Here is a 25,764-nt window from a genome sequence, read left to right on the forward strand (position 1 = left end):
AAAGTGCGGCCCGGGACCCCCTCAGCGGGCCGCAGCAGAGCTCCGAGGGGTCGCGGGAGACTTACCCGAAGTGACTAAAACACAAGTACTGCAGTATTATCAGCAACAAGTACACGAAGTATGAAAAGTAAAAGTCCTCTTCGGGCAGGAGGAGCCGACATGACTGCTGTCACTGAGGAGGAGCTGAGGTTCATCAATACAGCCGTCACAAACTGATCACACACACACACACACACACACACACGCACACGCACACGCACACGCCGCGGTCCAACAGGCCCGTCAGTAACACCACCTTCATGAAGGTGTGGAGCTCCAGAGAGCTGACTGACAGAGGAGGGGTGGACAAAATAACAGAGACAGCTGTCAGTGTAACAGTGCAGTTCAACGCCTCGTTCAACAAACGCAGAGCGTTAGAAAACTGACAGGGGTCACTGGTTTACTGCAGGACGGCTGATTACACTGCATTCATTCACCCAGCGGTGCCTAATAAACTGGCAACTCACGGCATTAACATGTAAAATGTGAACCTGAAGCACAGCCGTGCATCTACTTCAGAGGAGAATAAAGCAGATCGCAGTGCAGATACTCAGGTCACGTACCTCAAAACAATAAAGTCACATCAGCACAAGAAATAAAGAAATGAACAGAATCCAAAGGAGGAAACGTTTGATGCCTCAAAATACATTTAAAATGTCTAAATATTACCAGCCTACACACACTCATCTGTGTGCTGACTGTGTGATCATAAGGACTGGAGGAAATTAAATTTAGAAACTTGAAGCGTCTCAACAGATTAGTCCATTTTAAAATGAACAGCACGATATTAACACAAACTTAGAAAATCAAATATAATTCACCATGATGTCACATTTGGATGTTTCACACTGGTTAAGAATGAATGCTGACATTTAATCAACAAAGATGACAGTTTTGAGTTTATTTCATTTTTGTTTTAACAGCCCTGAAGATTCTTAAACTCCAACACAACAAACAGCAAATGGTCAAAAACATATTTCAAATGTCCGACGTCCCTGATGTGAGAACTCATCCTGTAATCTGACTTCACTGATTACACAGAGACCACACACATTTCTTCATTATCAATAAATAAACACAACGTTTCTGTGAGGTTTTTAAATATTTTCAGAAACAACAGGACAGACTCAGATTCTACGTCTGATTCTGGTGCAAACTGCTGCTGATCAGATGGTTTTTATCAGCAACAGCAAACAAAACGTGACAACACAACAGAAAAAACAGCTTTCATTAAAGCGTCACCAGCCAGCAGACGCAGGTCAGCTGGCACGAAAAGCTCCGGTTTAATGTGGCTAAAGCAGGACGCTGGTGGATCAGTCTGCACTCATCTCGACATGAACAGAGGCTCTGTGGTCCACAGAAATAATATATATATAATACATCACGAAGCAAACGCTGCTGTATGACATGATGTCACTTCTTACAGTGTGAAACAGATTAAATATCATCAGATGGAGGCAGGCTAACCCAGATATTTCTTATTCTTCACCTGGTCATTAGGAGCATCATAAAGGATCCGATCCTTCGAGTGTGTGGACATATTTCACAGTTTAAGTGAAGACTGGGACCTGCTGGTCGCTCTGGATTAAAGGTCAGGATCACTTAGATCATCTGGTGAGAAACACGCAGGCCTGAACAGAATGTCACACCGTGCTGACACCGAGCTTCTCATCACACTTACACCGTGTTCCCTAAAGGATGGCCTGGTCCATGAAACAGGAGCCTGTTTCCAGCAAAGTCCACCGCTGCTCATCAGCCTCCTTCACTGCGACTCCAGGCTCAGCAGCGTCGAGCGCAAGGCCCTGACGTACGCTGTGGAGGAGACGAAGCTACGGTCAGCTCAGAGTGAGGGAGGGGGCTCAGAGTGAGGCTCAGAGTGAGGGAGGGGGCTCAGAGTGAGGCTCAGAGTGAGGGAGGGGCTCAGAGTGAGGCTCAGAGTGAGGGAGGGGGCTCAGCCTGAGGCTCAGAGTGAGGAAGGGGGCTCAGAGTGAGGGAGGGGGCTCAGAGTGAGGCAGTACCTTTGGGATTGTTGTGGAAGACGCAGTTGTTGGCACAGGTGTCGGGGTGGGAGTCCCAGAAGGAGGAGGCGCAGCAGCAGAGGGGAGGAGGCTCCAGCTTCTCCTGAGACAGCCGCTCCTTCATCTGAGCCCTCAGAGCCTCGATGAACCTGCACAGTTACAATCAGCCTGTTTGTCAGAGCAGCTTCACTTTCATCAGGTCGCTTTAAAGATCTTCAAAAAGTGTAAAATCAGCGCAGCTCTGCTCTAAACTCAGCAGATCAGTCTCCATGAATCACCTTGCAGCTGCTTTTCCCGTCTCCTCCTTCCTCCTCCTCTGCAGCTCCACAGCTCTCTCCTCCTCCTCCAGCTTCAGTCGCTCCAGGATCAGCAGCTCCCTCTCCTCCAGCTTCTGTCTGGCCTCCGCCAGCTGCCGAAGCCTCTCCATCTTCCTCTCCTCCTCCAGACGAACCTGCTCCTTCTCAGCTTTGATCCTTTGGTGAGGACAGGGACGTCAATCAGAGGACACCAAAGAGACAACCTGCGTCCACATGCCGGGACTTTAATGCCATTCACAGAGCAGAGTGTTGAGCCACAGTTTGTCAAACTGATGGAAACGTACTGATGTTTTAACATTTTTCACACTGTAAATCCTGATAAACCCACATGATTTAAAGTTTGACAGCCGTCTGTCAAAGCTACAGAGGCTGACTGAGTCTAAAGACAGATTTTGGGCACACAGCAAAAAGAGGAAGTGAGGCAGAAGAAAGCGCTGCGGTCACCTTGTGGTCCTCTTCAGGTGTTTCCTGTGCTGCCTGTTCTCCTTCACTTGCTCTCTCTCCATGCTCATGTACAGACGGCGATGCTTCAGGAACTGAGACTGACGCTGCACACAGACAGTGTTGGCTCTAACATCTGCTCTGACACAGTCTGAAGGAGTGAAGCTGAAGGTTCGTGCTCAGGTCTACCTGTCTCTTCAGCTCTTCTGGGTCAGTCAGAGGCCACAGGACTCGTGGCACTCTGGAGCTGGACTGGAAACCAGGACCAGGCTGTGATCTGTCAGAATCCCACGACACAGGTCCACTGAGCTGCAACGAATCACAGAGTCACATTACAGACATGGTCAGCAGGTAGATCCACAGCAGGTAAGCTCAGAACAAACTGAACTGTCCCTTGTCAGTGGACTGGAGGTGCCTTGAATCACAGTTTTAAAGGGAACTTTGCGAGTATGTCTTCATCAGCCTCGTACGCCTCCATCATGTCTTCAGACGCGTGGGAACAAGTCGTACTGTGAAGTCTGGTGTCGAGTTTAACGCTGTGCAGCTGCTTAATGGAGTATGATAAAGTTTGGATCGTTTGAGTTTATACACACACACACACACACACACACACACACACACACACACACACACACACACACACACACACAGTACAGATATGAATGTTTTGTCCAAGCTGTTCACATCATTAATAAATGATTTATTCTCATTCAGCACGTCTGACGTGATGCACAGCGGCAGCCGTCAGGTGAGACGTCGCTGAACATGGACGTCAGTAAATGTCTCCATGCGTCCTGGACGTGTTCATAAAGCCGTCACACACTGAAACATGGCGAAAAGGTTCCACTGCTGTGAGTATCCGTTCACCTTCTGCTGAACGAGGGGGCATGCGTGTTGACTGCTGGGGAGCTGAGCATCTTCATCTTCTTCCTCCTCCTCCTCTTCCTCCTCCTCCTCTGCCCTCAGTATGTGAGATTCAGCTTTCTGTTGGAGGCAGAGGAAAAGGATTTTTTGTTCCACCCTGGATGTGAAAAACACACATTTATGGGAACTAAGTTTTAAAAGAGGAACGGGTGAGACAGAGCCTCACATGTCTGGCTGGAGAGACGTTCCATTCGCCTCCAGGAAGCTCTGACGTCACTTCCTCATGAGGGATCATCCGACAGGCGGCGAGTCTGAGTCTCACCTGCCTCATGCCTCCGCTGGACTGGAAAAACAGAATCCTCCAGATTAATCACGGTCACATTTCTCTATCACTCACACATTGTGTCTGCCGAAGACAACACACGAGGAAAGCAGAACAACACAGCTGACTGCACGTCCCACAGAAGAAGACAGAAGATGGACGTCTCTGGACAGACTGTGATCCTCCACGGTGAACAGAGGAGCCCGACAAATACTGGATTTCACGTCCACACCAACACTGATGCTGAACGCAATAAATCAGCCAGTGTTCATTTCAACGTCCCCACATAACATCTCCAGTGGGACATTTTACAGTAGACACACTCATCAGCGCTCTCTGGTGGACAAAAATATGTAACAGAGACACTGTCTGCATTACTTCAAATATGTCTTTGATGTTTCTGACCTTCGCTCACTGCTGATCAGCCAATCATTCATCACTGAGTCACTGAACATGGACACCACCGCCTCCACTCCAAACCCCAAACGTGTTGGATGAGACTGAGGTCGAGTTCTTTCAGGCCACCTGGCTTTGTGCACAGATGTATTTTCATGTTGAAAATAACTGTTAATAACCCGAACTGTTCCCTCAAACTTTACCAAAGCAGAAAACACAGCCCAAGACCAAAAGTACATAAGTGTGTCCGTATACTTTTGGCCACTGAGTGTACATGGTTGTACTGGTTTCAGTCATATTGGTCAGCTCAATTTCAATAATTCTATAATAATAATCTGATCGCTGCAGCTTTTTGCAAGGATCAAAACATCAAAGCAGACAAAACAGGACATTAACTTGTTAAAACTGATGATACCCTCTCACCTCCTCGAAGCCCCCCTCCTTCACTCTCTGCTGTGCAGCAACTCCAGCAGACATCAGCCTCTCACCAGCAGAGACATGGTGGGACCAGAGTCCATACTGTTCTGGGATTCTCCTGTCAGGCTTCACCTGAACACACACACACACACACACACACACACACACACACACACACACACACACACACACACACAGTGTCACGATAAGGAGGTCAACCAGGCTTCATGTGGCGCTAAAACAATGAGCAAGTTAACCCATAACCCACAGTCATTTTAACTGCCAGTCAAAGCTTTCTTCACCTTTGGCTGCTGTCTCGTCTTGCTGACTTGAGCTTGCTGTGCCACACGATGGCGTACTTCATCTTGAAATCGTCGAAGGCTTTCTTCATTCTCCCTCCTCCTCTCTGCCTGGGTCTCCTCAGTCAGCACAGCAAGAGCCTAAAACAAGACACGTGAAGACAGTTTGGACTAGTTCAGGAAACCACAGGACTCTGAATGCATGTGATTTTGCAGTATAGTTCTTCTGTACTCCTACTGAAGTAATACTGAGAATAACAGTTGCTGTCGTAACGCACACAGGTCATGAACATGCTGGCCCATATGTACATAAATGATATACATTATGTAAATTAATTTGGAGTTTAATTTGATCTGACTTAAAAAAAACAAAACAACAACAAGCCTGAATTTCTAATTATTATCTTTACTCATACAGTACGGAGGTCTGCGGACTGAAATAAAAGTCCAAGTAAAGAAAACACAACGCAAAACTCACTGAGCTCCTAAACCCAGGAGGCTGCCTGTCCATCACCGCTAACGGTCTCCAAGGAGCCTGACAACAGAGGCACAGCTGGCTTCGCCCATTAGCTTTAACGTCTTACGCTAGCATCGTTCATTAGCTTTAACGGCTTAAACTAGCTTCGTTCAATAGTGTCAACGGCCACGGCTAGCTTTACTCATTAGCATCAACGGCCACAGCTAGCTTCGCTCATTAGCGTTAAATGCCAAACTCACAGACGGGTGCTCCAGGAAGTCTTGTCCGCCCTCCACCCAGGCTCCCACCGCCACCACCGCCTGGTTCCTCTCGGCTAGGACCTTGCTGGCTCTGAAGGCCGGGTGCTCCTTTCTCCTTGAAGCTTCGCACCTTCTCTTTGTAGAAGTTGTCAGTCGGCTAGCACTCATTGGTAACGTTAGCGTCGGTTAAATTAAGCTGACGCTAGCTCACTGTTTAAGGTATCTTCTTGGTGTCCAGTTGGCGCGGTTGTACATTTAACGTTAAACCGTTTTAGTCGACGGCAACATGCTCAGATGTTCGATAACTGTTTTAACGAGAAGAAAACAAACAAACAAAAAATCCCTGTAACGTTACTCTATGGACAGTAAACATCAACAGGTTTGTTTGAGTTCTCCTCGCTTCTTCTTCGTCGTTCTTAAAGTTTCCGGCGTTTGCCAAACAGCTCACTTCCGGATCACTGCCCCCATCTGGACAGGAGAGACAGTGAAAACTCATCGTGGCTAAACAAAGAAATGGAGGAGGGAGACAAAATGTAGCCCACCCATCCACCATACCTACAAAATAAAAATGATAATAATTCATAATTTATCATCAAATCATATCTGTATTAATTATCAATTAACATTACATTAATTATTATTAATATCAATTTATCATGATTAAATATTGCTCACAACAGCAGCTGGAGTTAAGCTTCAATGATCTCAGTCACATCAGCTCCTCTCATCAGCAGCAGACACCTTTTTTCATGTTTTTGGTAGATTGTCTGCACCCTAAATAAGCTGCTCTATACCTGTAAAAGCTTTGACCGTGAAACCGTTTTTTTCTGCCTGAGCAGTTTGGCATACCTCATGTAGCAGCACTACAAACCTGTAATAACTACCAGCAAAGACTCCAAAGGTGGTTGAAGCCCTCAGTCAGCTGAATGAGGTTAGATAAACTGGTGTATTCTCTCAGGCTCTGACCTGTTTCTGCAGACTCACATTGTTCCAGCTTTACTGTCCTCTGGATTCATGTTGCCACAGTGTGACAAGAGATCATAGTGAGGAGGAAACTTCATTTCTTATTTCATTTCTCATCAAATGAAAAAAAAATAAAAAGAAACTAGTAAACGCCTAAGAGGCTGGGAATGTCGTTAGTTTGGTCATAAACCGAAGTTCAACATTTTCACCTGCTGGTGGCGCTACATGAAAGGGATGTAAAGACATGATGCACTTTGACTTCAAAGTCATTACACAATCTGTAGCTTTAATTTTTGCCTCGTTGAACCCTTTAGGAGCATCTGTCTGTTGGACTCTCAGCATCTATTTGATTCATTCACAAATTCTTAAATCATAAATTAGAGCAGTAAAATGGTACACGGCAATAATATTTCCCCTCTCTTTGGAAACTAACGGGACTTACTGATGGATGGAAAAAATACAAAGTACATCGTTAAACTGCTGGCATGTAAACAAAGGCTCTCTTCACTGAATGTCTTTATTAAAAATCAATAGTATTTTACCACAGGAAAATAGAGTTAGATTCACAGCACAGCACAGCACGGCCATCTTCAGATGTACAGATTACTCTGAATGTTGGTGTTTCTGACAAACTTGCGAAGGACGTCTGTGCTCGGAGACGAGTCCAGCTGAGGAGACAAAGAGACACTTCAGATGTGGTGATGCACAGACAGAAAGGCAAACAACAAGAAGACATCTGGAGACGTTTGAGGACTTCAGGGTGGATTTCATTTTTCAAGGACAACAGTCAAATTCAAGCATATTCCAAACTTTGAATCATGAACAATGAAGCTTTTTCCAAACATTCAAGGCTCCATGAAACCCTGCGAGATGAGCCGAGCGTCGGCTCTGCTGCTCCCTCACCTTTCCACGGCGGCTCACCTGTATGGACTTGCCCAGCTCAGTCAGTGCAGGCTTGAAGGTTTCCATGGTGACGGAGTCTGGGCCGATGACATCACTGTAACACTGGTAAACAACAGCAGCGATGCGGTGGACCTCGCAGTGGTTCAGCACTGATGCCAACACAGAGAAGAAGAAGAAGAAGGAGAAGAAGAAGAAGAAGAAGAAGAAGAAGAAGGAGAAGAAGAAGAAGATCATGTGATCACAACACAAAAACAACCAAATCAGGATGTGAGACTGAGCGCGCTCACAGTGGAGAGGAGCCTACCAGCGCGCACACGCACACACACACACACACACACACACACACACACACACACACACACACACACACACACACACACACACACACACACACACACAAAGCAGGAAACACATGCAGCCCACGCTGACCAATCACAGCCCTGGAGGCGCCCACATGGTGTCTCTGACCTCTGAGAGGATCTAACGAGCTTTGCTAATCAACGCCAGCTTTGTAGTTTTGCTGTTTTGTGCTTAAACTCGTGAAAGACGTCATGGTATCGCACTGAGCTGAACTGAGACGCTGTGAGTTCAGTCATCTGTGATTCAGAGCTGCAGCCTGTGACGCTAACGTTAGCTTCAGCAGCTACGACGCAACACTGAATGTAACAAACACTTTGGGATGTGGTCGTTGATTAATGTCAAACTGAAATGTAACTTCTTATTAAATATGAGCTGAACTGCTCAGTTTTCCATTGAACATTAGATACAGACTGTTGACCTGGAAGTCGACTTTCTGTCTTTAGAGACTTCAAAGAAAGGAGCACAAAGAGTTTTCGAGAGAGTCGGACAATTGATTTTTTCTTTCAGGTGGGTTCAGTGTCAATGTTTCCTGTATCATCTGTAAGAAGAGAGCTGCCCTTCTCCAAATCTCAAGAGCCGTTACTCCTCTGACAGACCGGGGAAAGGAGGAGGAAGGACGAGCTGTGCCGCTTTGAAAAGTCCTGTGAGAGGACGAGAGAGGAACCCGTCCTGGAGTCCAGGTCATGTGAGATGTTTGAGGCGTACCTGCAGCCGGGAGGCCGGTCATTATGTTGGGCTGCTCCAGCGCCCGGCAGGCCGGCGCGGCGCTGAAAGCCGCAGTGTGGAGGGAGCGCAGGAAGGGAGCCGAGCTGCAGCACAGGTAGTCCGCTGACTTGAAGTCAGCCACAGAGCTGTCAGACAGCACGGTCACATTCAGCTGTCTGTGCTGTACGCAGTCAAAAACCTGCAACGGACAGACAGCAGACCCTCAGCACGCGGACACATCTGCATGTTAGCTTTGACCACTGCAGTCTACGAGGGAGACAGTGGCCGACGCTGAGCTCGTCTGCTCCTGTAAACTCCTCTAGCTGCTGCATTATTGTGCCTGTTTGTAAGTCAGCTGTGAATCTGAGGGACGGCTGGCCCACATTCCTCTGCAGGAACACAGGATTAAATCAGGTTTTAGAGCAGAAACGTACCTTTTCTGTCCACTGGAAAAGCTGGTCTTCTGCGATGTAGCACGTCACTTGGCAAATCAAAACCTTCAGAGAAAAGAACACGAGAGATATTTAATAAAACATCAGCGGCTTAAAGTGTAACTCAGAGACAGGAAGGACGGACAGTTCAACCACTGCTGCCACGCTGTGCTCACAGAAGTGATGCATTCTGGTGAAAGTGGCTCTGGTTGAGAACGACATCAGGAGAAAAGTTGAACTAAAATTCTTCTGCTTGTTTTTCCTTGATTTAAAACGAGCGATCGATAATCAGAGAAGCTGCTGAGGAGCTTCCTTCAGTCAACTGATGGCTGCAGCTCTCTGACCTCTGACCTCTGAGCCTTCAGAATGAAGCTGTGCTCTCAGTGGATGGGTCGCATGTAAATGAATGGATGAGTGTCACAGTATCTGCTGTCCACAGCTGCTTCTGAACGTCTGGAGGGGACAGAGGGACGATCAATCTGAAGCTTCCTCTGCAGCGCAGCGCCACCACACGCGGCCATCCACCATGTTTATCTTGATTAAATCACGTGCGAATGACAGCAGGCTGATAGAAAACGAGCACACACACCTCCACACACACCTGAGCAGACTGTCTAACTCAAAGCAACAGACGCCGGGTTCGTTCTGTGTGTCATGGCTGACTTTGAGGCTGAACAGGGACTCCACGTTTTACTGACGGTGCAAACGCTGCAGCTTCAGATCAGTTAAGGCGTGATGACTGCGACTGCTGCGGCCTCATAAACGGCTTCATTCTGTCTCTGATTCATTTCTAATGTCACTGAAAGCATCTGCATTCAGTTTATTCAGGTTTCTGCTTTAATTTGTTGGCTAGCTTCACACTGAGCCGGCCACACGGCTCAGATCAGATCAGACCTGTAAACTGAACATTTTGACCGTTGTGTGTTTTCTGTGGCATGAATCAAACAGCACACACACGCTGCTCACGGCGTCACTCACTGATGGGTTGTCCTTCTGTCTGTAGAAGACACACGCCGCCTCCACGCCGGTTTGTCCAGCCTGATTCCTCTCGTTCCACAGTGACGCATGTCCCACCGCATCCCAGCCCACAGAGCTGAGGACGTACACGGACAGAAACCCTGCGGAGACGGACACGAGACAAACGCTCACATGAGACACGAGCTTCTCTGGTTTCAGACTTATGGGAGACGCTCACATAATGAGGTGTGTGTACACGGATCAGCTGTGTGACGGCAAACACTGTCAGCCTGCGCTGCAAACTGAGGTTTATACATGAAACGATCAGTAACTGAGGAAACAATCAGCTGATTAATTGACAATGACATTAATCTGTAGCTTTACTATCGTTAACAGCTGGCTGCATTCCATTTAGCATGGGTGCTCCAGCAGCTCACACTGCTGGTTTACTGACAAGCTGGATGGAATGGAGCCATGTTCAGTATTAATAATCAGACGGATCTGTGATTACTGTGCGTTAAAAGAGCCTGAAGGTCGACACCAACAGAGAAAATCACAGAGAAAGACCAGAAACATCATAATGAACACAAAGACAACGAGCCAGCAGGAAACAGCTGCACAGCTCAGAGGAGAAACTCAACATTTCACTTCTTTCTCACGTCTGTAAACACAAAGCTGTCAGGATAAGGTTAGCCTAGCTTAGCTTAGCTTAGCTTAGCTTAACAAACTTCATTTCCAAAGCCGACACTGTTAAAAGAGGGAGGGACAGCCATGTGACGTAACATCTGCACAAATTCTTCTTCATTTTCTTCTACAATGTACGCCGATCATCATCATCATCATCATCATCATCATCATCATCATCTCAGCCACAGATGTTGAAGCTGTTTCATTCATACTGACTGTGTCTGTAGTTTAAATATGGTTAAACTACCAGCGTGTCCTCATCTTCATCTGCAGCTGTGCAGTAATAACACAGGGACTCGTCACAGGTTCAGCTGTGACTCTGACCCCCCCGGCGGACACTTACGGGCAGCGTTGTGTCCCACGGCGAGGACGAAGTCTGAACACTGAAGCTTGTTTCCAGACTTGAGCGACTCAGAGATTTCGGGGCTCCAGTGCAGCTGAACCTCCCTGATGAAGAGTGATGAAGGTTAGAGGAGGACGAGCAGTTTACAGCTAAACACTGGAGGACTTTACTGAACTCCAGCTGCTGCCTGCAGTGAGAACAGGAAAGTCTATGGACTCAAGTGTTCCTCATATTTATTATTAACACAGTTTTTGCTCAAATCAATGTCTTCAGTCAATGTGGACACAATAATCAGAACACCCTCCACTGACATTAGCTCAAGTACCGTTCAGGGGAACAATTTGGAGGTATTAGCACTTTGAGTATTTATATAGTTTCATTCTGCTTAGTACTTCTACTACACTACTTTAGAGAAATACTGCTAAACTGTACAAATCCTGTACATTCAGAAAGAGCTTAAACATACTTTTATCTGCTTAAAGCCACATTACGGTGTGTTACACACGTTAGTGTGATATCAAATGTTTATATGGTGTTTAAAAATGGGAGACAAGGAGGAGGAGGAGGAGGAGGAGGAGGAGGAGGAGGACGAGGAGGACGAGGAGGGCGTGTTACCAAGATTTCATGTGTCATGTTAGCTAACATTAACTAGCTAACATTAACTAGCTAACATTAGAGCCGCCGACAAACGTTACGTTGAGGGGGACGTTTGGTACAAAAAAAGATGTAAAACTGCGAGGATGAAGGTCACAAATCATTTTAGGTCTAAAAAATAATTTTACCAGTTTACTTGACTGGATGAAACTGTTAAACGTGACTTAATTTAATATTTCCATGCTTTCTGAGTTACCACTTCCGGTCTCAATGCTAGCTGGCTACCGTTATTTACCTCTTTTCCTCCAGTTCTCTGCGGATTTGTTCATCTTCCTCGTTTTCATCGAGGTCCTCGTCATCTTCCTCCACGGCCCGAGAATACACCGACAAAACCTCACCGAAAAACGTCGCCATAATCACTAAATGTGCAGAGTAAAACGAAAGTTTGGTTAGAGATTCAGTCCTGCATCCATGACATACATCCGCCACTTCCGCCGGCAGCAACACCCCTTCAAAATAAAAGCCCCAACCGAATCCTTCATAATACAAACGTCATTTAGACAAACTAAAACCAAGATAAGATAAGATAAGATAAGATAAGATAAGATAACACAAGATAAGATAATAAAGTTGTTACAGCTAGTAAAGGTAAAGCTAATTACAATCACAATTACTTGATATTCTGCTGGGTAGCTTCTGAATTTCACCCCAATGATCAATTAAGATCTTAGATTAGCCGACAATAAGAGTTCATAACTTATATGTTGATTATATTTTGAATCATTAATCCGAATCTACAAAGTGAGGTTATCAAATAACTGTAGTAAGTAGAAGTATAAAGTAGCATAAAAAGCAGTACCTAAAGAGTATACGTAAGTACAGTACTTGAGTAAATGTACATAGTTACATTCACAGTTACAAACCAAAACAAACACTCTCTCTTAGTGACGCTGTTCATTATGTGCAGGACGCTCAGACTGCAGCTTGTGTTAATCAGGTTTATGAACTGTGATGAGAAAAGGTTTGAGAGTCTGACTGCTGAACAGATATTGATGAACACACTGCTGTCCACCCTTGTGTGTGTGTGTGTGTGTGTGTGTGTGTGTGTGTGTGTGTGTGTGTGTGTGTGTGTGTGTGTGTGTGTGTGTGTGTGTGTGTGTGTGTGTGTGTGTGGACCGTTTATATACCTGGTGCTTGAGCTGCACCTTGTAAATGTCCTTCATGCATTTTAAACAGAGGACTGTAGATTTTCTCTGAACCTGGACTCACATTAGGAGCAGATCTCCTCAGCAGCATGTACGAAGAGGAGGAACGATTACAGCAATCAATAACTGCTTCATGCGGTCAGCCGACCGTGTGAGCGTAATCTTCTCTCTGATAAAAATTCCAACAAATAAAATCTGATAAATATTTGAAGTGCACAGAAACACCTTGAACTGAGCTGTGCAGCACCAGTCGCTTCCCAGCGTCCCTGAGGGAAGCTCAGAGCTCCAGGCTGCACGCATGAGTACTGCCTGTCCAACGCGCTTCTGCCCGAGCAGCTCACTTAAATCAATGAATGATTTAAGGCTCTCCGGTGGATTCACGTGGTGCGTGGTTATACAATGCATAGGCCCTCTTATATGACTAACAATTAGCGTAGGACTGCTTGATGTGTTATTTCTGGCCCTTGTGTCAATCAAGGGGACTCTTGACATGTCACATGGCTCCTCCAGCTTCTTAGTGGTGATACATAATTAACACGAGTGGAAGAAAGCAGGAAAACACAATTGCAGAACGTCGCTGGCAGGTCACTGATGTCGTACAGCTCGCTGGAAACATCAGCCAAGTCATGTCGGAGCAAATTGGCCTCAAGTTGACTGCAGAGCATCCATCCTGTCCATTGTGTTGTATAATTCATTTTCCTGTGAGCTGTGCCCTGGGAGATGACTGGGACAAACAGAAATGTGATGACATCAGCACGGCCATAAAAATACTTCACTGTCACCAGAAAATGTCCAGTGTTGGAGAGACAAATTGGAAAGCCGGGCGAAGCCTGGAGTAGAACAGAGAGTATTACCGGCGCAGCGCAGCGATGTAGCAGGAGCCATAAAGCAGCCGCAGAAAGGTTTCCTGTCACAAAATGGAGCAACATGCTAGGAGGGAGCTCGAGGCTGCTGTTAATATAATTGATAGTAGAGGGAGGAGGAGGAGGAGGAGGAGGAGGAGGAGGAGGAGGAGGAGGAGGAGGAGGAGGAGGAGGAGGAGTGGGAGGAGGAGGGATCCTCTGCAGCTTAACAAACAGCAAGGCCTCCAGGCTGAAGGAAACAAGAGAGGAGCGTCAACAGCAGGACAGACAGAGGACGTCCAGCACCAGCCGTCTGTCCCCACCTGCCCCGACAGCAGCTGAGGGTGCTGAAAGTCACCTGCTCCATCTGTCTGTCCGTCTGTTTGTCCGTCCGTCCGTCTGTCTGTCTGTCCGACACCTGGGTCAAGAGCACCAGATCCCTCCTGTTGGCCAGACGGCCATGCTGGTTGGCAGAGACACACACATTTTAATGGGCAGCAGTTCAATTACAAAAAGGCAGCCCCACTTCCTCCTCCTCCTCCTCCTCCCTCCCGTCCACCTTCCTCTCCTCCTCCTCCTCCCTCTCGTCCACTTCCTCTCCTCCTCCTCCTCCTCCTCCTCCACCTCCCTCTCCTCCTCCTCCTCCTCCTCCTCCACCTCCTTCTCCTCCTCCTCCTCCTCTTCCTCCTCCTCCTCCTCCTCCTCCTCCTCCTCCTTCTCCACCTTCCTCTCCTCCTCCTCCTCCTCCTCCTCCACCTCCCTCTCCTCCTCCTCCTCCTCCTCCTCCTCCTCCTCCTCCTCCTCCACCTCCTTCTCCTCCTCCTCCTCCTCCTCTTCCTCGTCCTCCTCTTCCTCCTCCTCCACCTCCCTCTCCTCCTCCTCCTCCTCCTCCTCCTCCTCCACCTTCCTCTCCTCCTCCTCCTCCTCCTCCACCTTCCTCTCCTCCTCCTCCTCCTCCTCCTCCTCCTCCTCCTCCACCTTCCTCTCCTCCTCCTCCTCCTCCTCCACCTTCCTCTCCTCCTCCTCCTCCTCATACTATTTATCTGAACACTCTCACTGTTGCTGAAATCATGTCTGCACAAATGAAGTTTGTGCTCACAGTTTTGAAAGTGGAGAGCATAAATTATTCTTCTGTTTGCACAAATTTATATTTCTATACACTTTCTGACGCATTGTGTGAAGACGTAGCAGAACTTCTGATGCAAAGACACGCAGACCATTTATATTTATGCGTCCTCAGCTTGAGCTAATCACAGCAATGACAATAATAACACAGAACCAGCAGATGATGGTCGTTCTAATGCAGGGAAATCAGGAACAGCCTGATAATCCATTAAACGCTAACCATCATTTCCTGAATAACCCTGAAGCGAGTCGCTGATGATGAGGCACTAAAAGGGTCGTTGATGGTAAAGAAATCATGTAATAACATAATGAGCTAAAGGAAAGAACAACAGCCGGTAAATCAGCTTTGGTCTCTTCTTATTTCCTCACATAAAGGACGAGATGACGCCTGGTTTCTGAGCGTGTCACAGAAATGAATCAGGAATCCTGAAACTGTTTCAGTCGGCTTCATTTTCACTGCGTGTTGAATCATTTGTTGTGTTTGGACAATAAATATAAAGACAGTTTCAGATGCAGAGCACAGCAGTCAGTCAACCCTGTCTTCTACATCTGGCCACATGTCCTCGCTGTCTCACCCGGGCCACAAATGAAACGAGGTGTTCAGTGTTTTTTGGCCCAATTAGCAGATTATGCATTTTCATTTTGCTGTCTTTTAGATGGAGCGTGATGGGAGGCTAATTCAGAGTCATTTGGTGCTGCGCTGTGTGAAATGGACTGTGAACACACAGAGTTTGGTGGCGGCTGAGCCTGAGTGAGAAAACAAACGATGAAATCTGACAGATCACTGAACACATTTTGTGTCAAAGCACTTTGATCCACAGCAGCAACTGCAATGCTGCGATGTCTGAAAAATGAACTCATCAAAGAGAAACGACTCGACCAGTTCTGAAAAACTGTAATGACTTCTGATCATTTTCATACTCAACAGATGAATTATAGAAGCAATGAGGAATCAGAGCAGTGAAGAAGACGCTGGAGGTGTTTGACTGACAGACGGCGGGCGGGCTGAGTTGAACTGCTGAAGGTTTCTCAGCTCAGCTGCTGAGAGAAATGAGGACGACCACGTCAGCCGACACGATGTCACAGCAGAAGATTCAGAGGAACAGCAGCGATATGACGATCATTACGCCACGTCCTCAGAGGAGGATTCGTCATCCTGCTGGTGACCCTGACCTTCCAGTGCCACCACTCGCCCAAATATTCATTAACAAGGAAAATCAATCTGAACCGTCAGAACCGCTCAGAGGGAAACGCTTCTATTGTTAGCCAAGCAAAGGAGCTTCCTTCTGCGGGCGTAATGGACAGAAACAGCAGCAGGTTTGGGAGGAAATCTCATAAACTCTTCTCCTCCAGTGTACAGCTGCACAGAAACTGGAGAGGTCATTACGAAAATGCTCCATGAGGCCTTTCAGCGTTCATCACCATCATCTATTTCCATATGTGCAGCTGCCACAGAGGGACCCAAACCCAACTCCATCAGACCGCCCACTCACGGCCTCGCTGAGTCGTAGGTCTGATGTGAAGTGTTCACTCCAGCTGAGCTGCGTGTCTGTGGACTGTGGGAGGAATCCCACGCAGACACACAGAGGACATGCAAACCCCACACAGAGACCGTCAGTTGCTTAGGAACAGAATTGTTCATCCACTGGGGGCGTGATCGCTGCCGAGCGTGGCGTGGGATTAATCACATGAACCAGTGTGCAGAAGCTGTCAGGGCTCTGATAACACGCGTTGTGCCTGGAGGTGGGTGGAAAAGGTGAGCTGCTGATGACGTCCCATCCGCCGGAGGAAGAGGAGCTCGATGAGCAGCGAGCGAACTGTTCGTACAGTGAGGAGACAGCGTGGACGTTTGGTGGGGAACATTTTGTCTTAATTAACTCGTCCTCTCTCAGTCCTTTCCAGCATGCTGCTGATGTATGTTAGGCCAAAATAATTCCCAGGGTGCACTGTGCACAGTTTTTGTTTTTTTTAAGGTGGCGTCCTTCCAGGAAGTTAGATAAATCACTCCCAGCATGCCTCCTGTTTGTGATCAAGTTTCACTATTAATTCTTTCATTTATCAATCAGTTTTCTGCTTTAATGACTTTCAGCTGACTGAGAAGAAGAAGAAGTCCACGAGTGATGAAGGACAGTATCTGATGTTTTCAGTGAAAACACAGTTATTATTCTGGTCAATGCAGAGTGATAATGACCATATCAGTGACAATGATCCAGAAGAAAACTTCAAACTTCATCAGCACACAGTTACAGTTTACTGCAAATGGACATTTCACCCATCCAGCACGCTCATAATGAAAACTGTGTGGTCAGTAAAAAAAAAGATTTTTCATGTTCGGATCCAACGACACAAAAACATGTAAGAGTTCACGTTGGTCAAACAGCACAAACAGACGTTTTCCTGCCTGATGCTTCACAGATGTGTTCAGCACATCCTTCAGCCTGCAACAGAGCTGTGTGTGTGTGTGTGTGTGTGTGTGTGTGTGTGTGTGTGTGTGTGTGTGTGTCTCGCTGGAGAGACATCAGTTCAATCAACACCTCTGAGGCGCAGCGTTAACAGCAGATTAAAAGACTGGTTCACACACAGCGTTTGCGTCTATTTTAAAGCAGCTCTCAGGTGTGTCGACGGCGCTCTGAGTGAGCAGAATCATCTCCCGTCCACGCTGGATCTGAAGATTACTAAGACATGAGGCTTTTTTAAGCTTACATATTTCAAGTAGACCTTAAATATGCATATATATTTGATCTCTACAGGCAGATGTCCTCACAGCTAATGCAGCATCCACGCTTGAGTTCAGGCTGAGGGCCTTTTCTACATGTCATAACCCTCCAATGTCTCCAGTCCACTGCCACCATCCAATACAGCCATTTACAAGAGGAGCAGCCCACAGCAGCTGTACGTCTTCATTCAGAATGCAGAAATCTGAAATCCTCATATAACAAATGCACACCGTTTGTCACACACTCGTGCTTGGTGACAGGGTCATCATTAAGAAAGCAGAAAATCAATTTGTGGAAGACGTTTCCTCTCTGCCTGCGCAAGAGCCTCATTCTGTCTCTCCTGAAGCCAATTCTGCTGTGCACAGAGGGAAAGTTGGTGTGTGTGTGTGTGTGTGTGTGTGTGTGTGTGTGTGTGTGTGTGTGTGTGTGTGCATGAGTGCACGCATGGTAAACCAGCTTTTGTGCAATTCATTAGCAATTCTGCTGACAGAGACTTGCGGTGGAAGCAGTGGTGTGTGCGTGGAAAGCATATCAAGAGGTTTGCTCGTGCCTGGAGATGGCCTGCAGCTTTAAAGATATCAGCTCCTTCATATGAAGACGCTCGGTGTCACACACACGCACACACACACACAAAGAGTGGACAGCAGTGTGTTCATCAATATGTGCTCAGCATTCACACTCACAAACCTTTTCTCATTACAGCTCATAATCCTGATTAACACAAGCTGCAGTCTGAGCGTCCTGCACACACTGAGGACAGAGACAGACAAAGGACAGCGTCACTGAGAGACACGAAAACGTACAATTTTGAGATGTATTTATGCTGCTTTGCACTTTAATTCACACATTCTGCTCTTCGCTCCTCTTCATCTGATGACGTCAGTTTCTTTGCAGACTCAGATTAGTGATAAAAAATATAATCAACAAATAAATATGATGTACTGCTATAATTTAAGGCCTTACTGATCCTTGGGGAAAAATTCAAAAGCTATCCAGCAGCACCAAAAGTCATTAAAATCAGCTCCACTGTGCTCAGCTGGAACACTTCAGTGATACGCACATGAATGCATCAGTAATTAAAACACAGCAACATGAAATACATTGTTCTGAAATGGGCCATTATGCACAATGAGTCCTTTTACTTTTCACTAGCTGTTTCTCTCTGGGTTTGATCTAAAAGTAGACGTCAGGTGGCCAGAAACACAATGCTAACGAATGCTCAAGTTAAAGTTGCCCAAATGTCATAGAAAGAAGTAATCGCAGGTTTAAATCTGCGCTAATGAACATTCTCATGTTAACATTTCAAGCTGCAGAGATTTTGCAGGCGACCCTGCAGACCTGCTCAGCTCTGCAGAACATCTCAGCGTCTTTCAGCTGCTGGTTTTGGTTTTGGTCCACGTCCTCACCGCTGTGGCTCGCTCTGCCATCAGCCTGGTTTCCAGCCTCAGCAGGCGGTGAAAAGCTCTGATAAAGCAGCTGCTGCTTGGTGCTGGGCGGGTCGCACACAGTGTGCAGAGGTGTGAAATTGGACAGGCTCTAAACTTCTTTTTCATTCTTCACACAACCACTCCATCATGTTTGTGAGTACAACCGAGCACAACACCACGGAAGCCTTTCAAAGAGAGGCCGCCTGAATGTGGGCGCCATTATTTCCATTTACACAGTTTGTCACGCCAAGACTGCAAAGACGCACAGAATAAGTGAAGCAGAGGACAGCAGGCAGCGGGACGCAGCCGAGCCTGGTGCCCTCAGGGTGAGCAGGTGTAAACCTTCTGTCTTCAGAGGTGAGTGGACGACACTTCTTCCTCTTCCTCTTCTTCTCCTTCTTCCTCTTCTTCTCCTTCTTCTTCTTCTTCTACTGCCGCAGCTGCAGAGAAAAACCCAGCAGAAAAAATGCGGCGAGTTTCTGTCGACCTCCAGAGGCAGAAAGGTCGAATCCTTTTACATAACAAATTATTGCATTTGTGTGAAGGTTATGAAGATGAATAGCAGCGAACCCTCTGTGGCGGGTGTTTGGTCCCAGTCTAACGTAGGTCAGCTTGACCTGGGACACTGAAGGGACCTGCATGAATATTAAAATAAGTGCCGTAATCACTCTCCACTTAACAGCCCTCAAACATATGCCATGCTTTAAACTGTGCATGAATAGTTGTATAAATCTTTCAGTATGCACTCATCTACAGCGCCTTCATCATCCAGGGACCCACACTCCCTCCAAGGCCATTCATTTTTCATGCAGCCCCGCTGGTGATGGAGCATGTCCACGAGCAGGACTGGAGAATTACTGTGAGAATCTCTGTGGCGTGAATAAAAAAAAGCACCTTTATCTGATTAAAGGCTGCTCTTTGTTTATCTGTTATTACTGCACACCGCCATAAGTATGCAGGGAGAGGCATGACGCTGCATCGTGATCTACCCTGGCCCAGGCACGACGCTGCTACATCTATTACTCAGATAAAAATCTTACTTTTGAGCAAAAAGTCAGAGCTCTAAGATTTATGCTCACATTTATAGGTAACAATCAAACACAGGCCGCAAATCCCGTCATGTCCTCCCAGCTCGCCTCTGAGGTTTGAGACTCTGCTGCATGAAGAGTTTCTAAACGCTCACAAAAGTCTGAATCTGTAAAGCTGTAACATAAGACGCTGGACAGAAGACGACAGACGAGCCGCTGCAGCGTGATCAAATCCAGATTTACATCATCGAACTCCAAAATAAACACACTAACGAAGTGAAACGTCTGGGACGAAGAGTCCTCACAGAAGGACATTTGGTGTTTGACTAAATGCATCATGAATCTCACATGCAGCATCGCGTCTGTCACACTCAGAGCTTCCTCAGCTCTCTGACGACTCTGCTGGATCAGCGGCGACCTTGAGGCTGAACTCTGACGTGTTGTGGACGCGACTGTGCAGCGATGTGGACTGAACCACCTGCAGCTCCACCTGTCTAAGCCCAGAGAGATGGAGTTGGAGCTGGTCTCTGCATCAGAGTCTGTCCCCCAGGACATCAGACTGGACTGAGGCCCAGAACAAGAAGTGATCAGAGCCGAAGTCCTCTCCAGGCTCTGATTGTTCATCTGCAGGATCACACTCTCACCATGAAAGATCTCATTCCAGCCCGGCATCCCTGCAGGAGATACAGCCATATTGGACAATTCTGCATGTATCACAGTGGAGAGAGGGGTGGAGGTGAGTGTCCAGACCCCCCCTTTTGTCACATGACTAACTTTTTTTAAAAACTGTAACCATCTCTATCCTTTAAGTGGCTCTGATCAGTATGTCTACATTAACAATGTCTGTCATAGTGAGGACCCTCAGGGGTCTATCAGCAGCCCCCATCAGCTGGACGGAGCCTTGTGGAGACTTTCAGCTCATTGCTTTGGTTTTCCAGCGTGACGTCTTGTTTTGGCTCAGCACATTCTGCTCTCAGCTCCAAAGATACACGAACCAACGGCAAACAGCAGACAGACAGTGAGCGACGAGCTGGTGAAGACGGTGGAGCATCCAGCAGCTAAAGGTTCAGATGTTTGCCTCAGGAGGTGGAGGAGACCAAAGACAGAGTGTAAAGGAGAGTGACTGACGTTCACCACCTGTCCAGGTGCATAAATAAAGGAGCATGTTGATGTGTAAACAAGGAACTGTTTGCTAACACCTTCACCATCAGCCTAAAAGGTGACGATATGTCAGCGTTGTGTTTGCATCTTGTTCCTGCTGCCCCCAAGTGGCTAAAAACAGCTACTGCAACTCTAACTCTGACCAAGTGCAGCTGCTTCAGCCCACCCACGTCCCTGTCCTGATCCAAGCTGCAGCTTTGGTCACGTAAAAGGTGAGAATTTAAAATGCTGATTCTGAGCTGAACATTGAAGAAGATGCTGGTATTGAGCGTAATTCAGCGTCTGCAGCGTCGCTCCATATCGACCCTCTTGTCTGACAGCGGACTCGATCATCGGCCGCTCGGTGTCTTCTTCTGTGCTGTGGCAGCAGACTGAGAGCTGCTGACTGACAGAATCAGGAACCGTCAGGGAGGCCGGTCGTGTCCTGGAGGTGAGGCTGCAGCTTGACACGAGGAGAAGCTGCACCTCACACGCCACGACTGATTGATTAAGTGATTGATCTGGTTCAGATGTTCACTGTCCCCTGAGGATCAATCCTGCTGATGATCCACTTCAGACTGAAAACAGTTCATGTGGCTGTTTCACTTCTTGTCCAGCGTAAACACAGCACACACTCAAAGCTGTGCAGTGTTCACGTCAGTGTGGAGGTCACAGATCTTCTGTCTGACGATTTCTGTCCTCCAGGCGAAGTGCAGGGACACACATGCTGTCCTCGCGGCGCTGTGAAGCTTTAATAGGTCAAGGTGTGGCCTCCTTTACAATCGTCTCCTCTCTGCATTCTCCTTCAGCCACTCGTCTATATTTGGAGTGTGTCACAGCGGCTGCAGGAGTCTTCAGGCAGGCTCAGCTCCTGCTGGTGGTCGTCTAAATTGGTGGTTTTCAGACTTATTTTGTAAAGATTAAATCTCTTCGCTGACAGTTAGAGGGGCTGCGATAGATTATTCAGGAGTAGCTTTAATGTGAAAACAAGAGCTTCACAGGAACTCCTGCACTTCCATTAAGCCTCTTATGGAGACTGCACTGAACCTATGGACACCATCCGGGTGACAGGATGTGGGTTTATCTGGGTGGACATGAGGACGGTCAAGCATCGGCTAACCTTTCAGACTGTTTTCCAGAAACTGGGAGGTTTTGTGAAGGACTGGCTGCTTTGGGCTGAACATGAACCAGTTTAAAGGGATGAAACTGATGTGAATGGTTTTTTATTCTGATGCTCTGGTTCAATAAAAGGTTTCTCGGCTGTACATTACTGATAAATACACACTGATGTTCACCACATATCCCACAATGCCTCTGAAGCCACGCGCCTCCACAGAGCAGAGGTGTGATGTCTAAACTTTCCTCGGCCATCATTCTGGGAAAAGGCTAATAAGTGACTCACCCTGAAGCTCCTACGCTTCATGAACGCGTCATGCCGGCCGTGCGTGATGAGCAGCTCCATAACAAACAGTCAGAGGCTTCAGATGGAGCAGGTTTGCAGCATCTGACTGACTGACCACACCCTCAGCAGCCCCCCTGCTCAACGACCACTGTGAGCCTCAGCGAGCTGTTTGTTCATCACCTGGTTAATGTGATCCGTGAGCAGGTGCTGGCGGAGTGTCGGGAGGACAGCTGAGACTCTGCCGCTCGTGACACACAGATGAGACGTGAAGAAACGCCGCGTGCCAGCTGACTGCTGTACGGGATCTTTAATGCAGCTGCAGCTCTTCATTCAGATGCTGAGCGGAGCGGCGGATGACGGGAGGAGGGACGCGTTTGGAGGAGAGGCAGACCTCAGCTCTGCTCTAATCGCATTTTAAAGCCGTCTCTGATGCACACGGACGGATTTTCCTGTTATTTATAGTTTTTAGCTGCACAGTGCTGTCCTGGAGGCAGACTGAGCGGATTGCGGCAGTCACAACGTCCTGAGTGATCGGAGCTCAGCAGCAGCATCACATTGTATGAAATGCGTCACCGTGATCCAGTTTTCCCATTTCCAAAGATCGGCTCTGCGCTCACGGACGGCTCCTCGCGCTGACTCTTTCACCAGGTAAGGATTCCCTTTCCTGAAGCATGCACGCAGTAGATTTGAGCAAACGGACATGATCTAGTGTGACATCCTTGTTGGAGACGCCGCTGCGTGCGGGGGATGCTTCTGTTAGGCCTGAACATTACAACAGATGATGTATTGTCCCTTAAGACTTCGACCATCTTACATGCACGCAGCGTCCGGACGGGCCCGCGCGCTTTGAGGGTCGGCAGCTCTTATCTAACGCTGTGCTTTAGTGTCACTTGCTTTGTTAATGCTTTCACATCGGGGATGTGGCCCGGGCCGGTTAACGGGTGCCGGTGGGCGGGTTGTGATTGTGCTGATAGGCAGTGTGCTCCGGACGAGCCGCTCTCATGTGTCTTCTTCTCGGTGCAGGTAACCACATGCGCGGGCCGGTGGCACCGCGCTGAGCCGGAGAGCACGAAGGGTACTGGGGTCAGAGAGACACGAGTGGCCGGGGAAGATGGACCGGATGACAGCCAGAACCTCTGAGGCCTCGGGACTGTCGGTACCGCCGCACCGCTGTCACGGGCTTCTCCAGGCCAACAACGGCACCTGCGCGGAGCAGCTCAGCATCTTTCCGCCGCTCTCCTCCACCCTCGCGCTCCTCGTGCTGGTGGCCGTGCTCGTGGGGATCATCCTCGTTTCCCTGGCAACGTTCCACTTCCACAAGAGGAAGCTTCGGAACAGGAAGATCCAGCGCGCGCAGGAGGAATACGAGCGCGACAGTCGCAGCCCGGCGCGCGCCGGGGCGAGCGGGGAGCTCGTGAGGCCGTGCGTCATCGTCCGGCCGGTGAAGTGCGAGGAGAAGCGGGAGAGCGCGCAGGTGACCGAGCCGGCCCCGCACGAGGCGGTTCCTCTTGACTGTTAACTCAACTTCAGGGAACGAGACTGTGGAATAAACAGGAAAAGCAATAAGGCACAAAGAAGTCCACCACCCTGCTGCTTGTAGTGACGTAGACACAGTAGGAGACGCAGAATACTGAGCAGAGAGTACGAGTAGAGGTATTAGTACACACCTTCCTCATACACTAGTATTTAGCCAACCGGAAGTGTATAAAGTATTTGCCTGCTTTGACTTTTGGACCTCTTCTTCTTCCTCTTCCTCAGCCTAAAACGTTGTTTGAACCTCAGAGATGTTTAAACTTTAAATCCTCTTCAGGAGGGATGGGACACACGCCTGTGTTCAATTATTAAGAGCTGGTGACACAACACAGACCATAATGGCTCTCTGATCTTCCTCGGCATGTCCTCTGACACTACCAGTATGTAGTTAGACTATAATGGATGTTGTGGTGCTGTTAGGCAGTGCAAAGCTGCATATAGGCTGTAGAAATGGCTTATTTGTATGCGTAGTATTTTTTCCTTGAATTAAGTGACTTAGCATATTTGCATAAAGTACTGTCCTCCAGTGTCTGTTAGACATCTGCTGTAGCTCTAGTTAGCCTGACAGGATGCAAGACCTTTGCTGTAGTTATGCACAGAAGATTGTTTTCTTTAATGTGTCAGATAGTAAGTTTTAGCGCTAATACAGTATTTTGGTTTTGGAGTATTTATAATGTATCCTCTGACATGTACTACACCCAGAATCCTTCCAGCAGCTTTTGGTTTGAGTCCTTTTTTGATCCTTCGTATCGTATCATAGTGGGCCTAATAGAAACGACGTGTCATTTATTCTCTGAATTCACTGTAAATGTGTGAGAGCTGGAATGTTTTGCAGTAAAGTCATCTTTCTGGATTCATATAATCTGCCTTATCAAAGGAAAATGTGTAATATTCAAGGTTTATAAATAAATGCTTTATGTTAATCCTTTGACTGTGTCAGTCATCTTAAACATGTGTGCACCTCTGCCTCATACTCACTTTCCATTCAGCCAGTGAGACACCGTGTGTGATACGTGAGAACATGCAAACGTTTGGATGGATTTTCACGACGTCGTTCACTCCGCTTGACACGACACACGCGACCTTCCCAGGAGAGATCCATCGAGTCAGCACAGGGTCACCTGCACGAGGACCCTTATTCAGAGCGTGCAGGATCACGTGAACCACACGTCTGTGGAATACACAACGAGGAGCTCTGCATGCAGAGCAGCGTCGACCGCGGGGACCCTATCAGCCCCTCAGTGTGATTTACTGACGTGAAGGTTATCCATAGAAGCACCATTCTTAATCTCAACATCTCCCCGTAATGGCGCCACAGCCTGTCTTATTGGAGGTTAGTGGAAGTGAATCAGCAGCAGTCAGTGTGTTGGCCAGGTACCAGAACACCATGTTCCTAATTGTCCCCAGCAAGAAAGGCCTGGGAATATGAAGCGGCGTTTGGCCCGGCTCCAGGCCTGGAGATCACTGACGGGCTGCCGTCTATCTTATCTCATTGGCATAAGTGCAACAGAATGAAAGCATTTATCTTTGCAGGGAAACTGGAGGAAAGCCAGCGAGAGATGACTAATGCAT

General features: G+C 47.6%; 3 protein-coding genes across 4 annotated transcripts; 1 reads left to right on the forward strand and 2 right to left on the reverse strand.

Moving 5' to 3' along the window:
* Positions 1-913: 913 nt before the first annotated feature.
* Positions 914-6,255, reverse strand: ccdc15 (coiled-coil domain containing 15). Its single transcript, XM_070983062.1, has 10 exons — positions 5,831-6,255; positions 5,117-5,254; positions 4,821-4,946; positions 3,906-4,022; positions 3,683-3,799; positions 3,005-3,124; positions 2,819-2,922; positions 2,336-2,530; positions 2,058-2,206; positions 914-1,851 (listed from the first exon to the last, which is right to left on the reverse strand). Exons 1-10 carry the CDS (start codon positions 5,996-5,998, stop codon positions 1,802-1,804), a joined length of 1,284 nt encoding a protein of 427 aa, XP_070839163.1. The 5' UTR covers positions 5,999-6,255; the 3' UTR covers positions 914-1,801.
* A 1,039-nt stretch (positions 6,256-7,294) lies between these two features.
* psmg1 (proteasome (prosome, macropain) assembly chaperone 1) lies at positions 7,295-24,067 on the reverse strand. 2 transcript variants are annotated; one of them, XM_070983635.1, is made up of 8 exons: positions 22,660-24,067; positions 12,069-12,192; positions 11,180-11,283; positions 10,171-10,310; positions 9,196-9,258; positions 8,762-8,960; positions 7,715-7,845; positions 7,295-7,461 (listed from the first exon to the last, which is right to left on the reverse strand). In XM_070983635.1, exons 2-8 carry the CDS (start codon positions 12,185-12,187, stop codon positions 7,384-7,386), a joined length of 834 nt encoding a protein of 277 aa, XP_070839736.1. In that variant the 5' UTR covers positions 12,188-12,192; positions 22,660-24,067; the 3' UTR covers positions 7,295-7,383. The 2 variants fall into 2 exon arrangements, with proteins under 2 accessions (XP_070839736.1, XP_070839735.1); XM_070983634.1 differs by lacking the exon at positions 22,660-24,067 and having other exon boundaries at positions 12,069-12,278.
* Positions 23,771-25,120, forward strand: LOC139345138 (uncharacterized protein C11orf87 homolog). The gene has a single exon (XM_070983636.1). It carries the CDS (start codon positions 23,771-23,773, stop codon positions 24,176-24,178), a length of 408 nt encoding a protein of 135 aa, XP_070839737.1. The 3' UTR covers positions 24,179-25,120.
* The last annotated feature ends 644 nt before the right edge of the window (positions 25,121-25,764 follow it).

Source organism: Chaetodon trifascialis, chromosome 16, assembly GCF_039877785.1.
Source record: "Chaetodon trifascialis isolate fChaTrf1 chromosome 16, fChaTrf1.hap1, whole genome shotgun sequence".
In the NCBI taxonomy this organism is placed as follows: Eukaryota; Metazoa; Chordata; class Actinopteri; order Chaetodontiformes; family Chaetodontidae; genus Chaetodon; species Chaetodon trifascialis.

Coding starts and splice junctions, on each gene's coding strand:
- LOC139345138 (XM_070983636.1), top strand. CDS start 23,771: ATGGACCGGATGACAGCCAGAACCTCTGAGGCCTCGGGACTGTCGGTA.
- psmg1 (XM_070983635.1), bottom strand. CDS start 12,187: ATGGCGACGTTTTTCGGTGAGGTTTTGTCGGTGTATTCTCGGGCCGTG. Junction 11,284..12,068: donor AGAGAACTGGAGGAAAAGAG/GTAAATAACGGT, acceptor ACTCTTCATCAG/GGAGGTTCAGCTGCACTGGA. Junction 7,846..8,761: donor GACCGGCCTCCCGGCTGCAG/GTACGCCTCAAA, acceptor TGTTGGCATCAG/TGCTGAACCACTGCGAGGTC.
- ccdc15 (XM_070983062.1), bottom strand. CDS start 5,998: ATGAGTGCTAGCCGACTGACAACTTCTACAAAGAGAAGGTGCGAAGCT. Junction 5,255..5,830: donor ACTTCCTGGAGCACCCGTCT/GTGAGTTTGGCA, acceptor GTCTTGTTTTAG/GCTCTTGCTGTGCTGACTGA. Junction 2,207..2,335: donor ACGGGAAAAGCAGCTGCAAG/GTGATTCATGGA, acceptor GTAACTGTGCAG/GTTCATCGAGGCTCTGAGGG.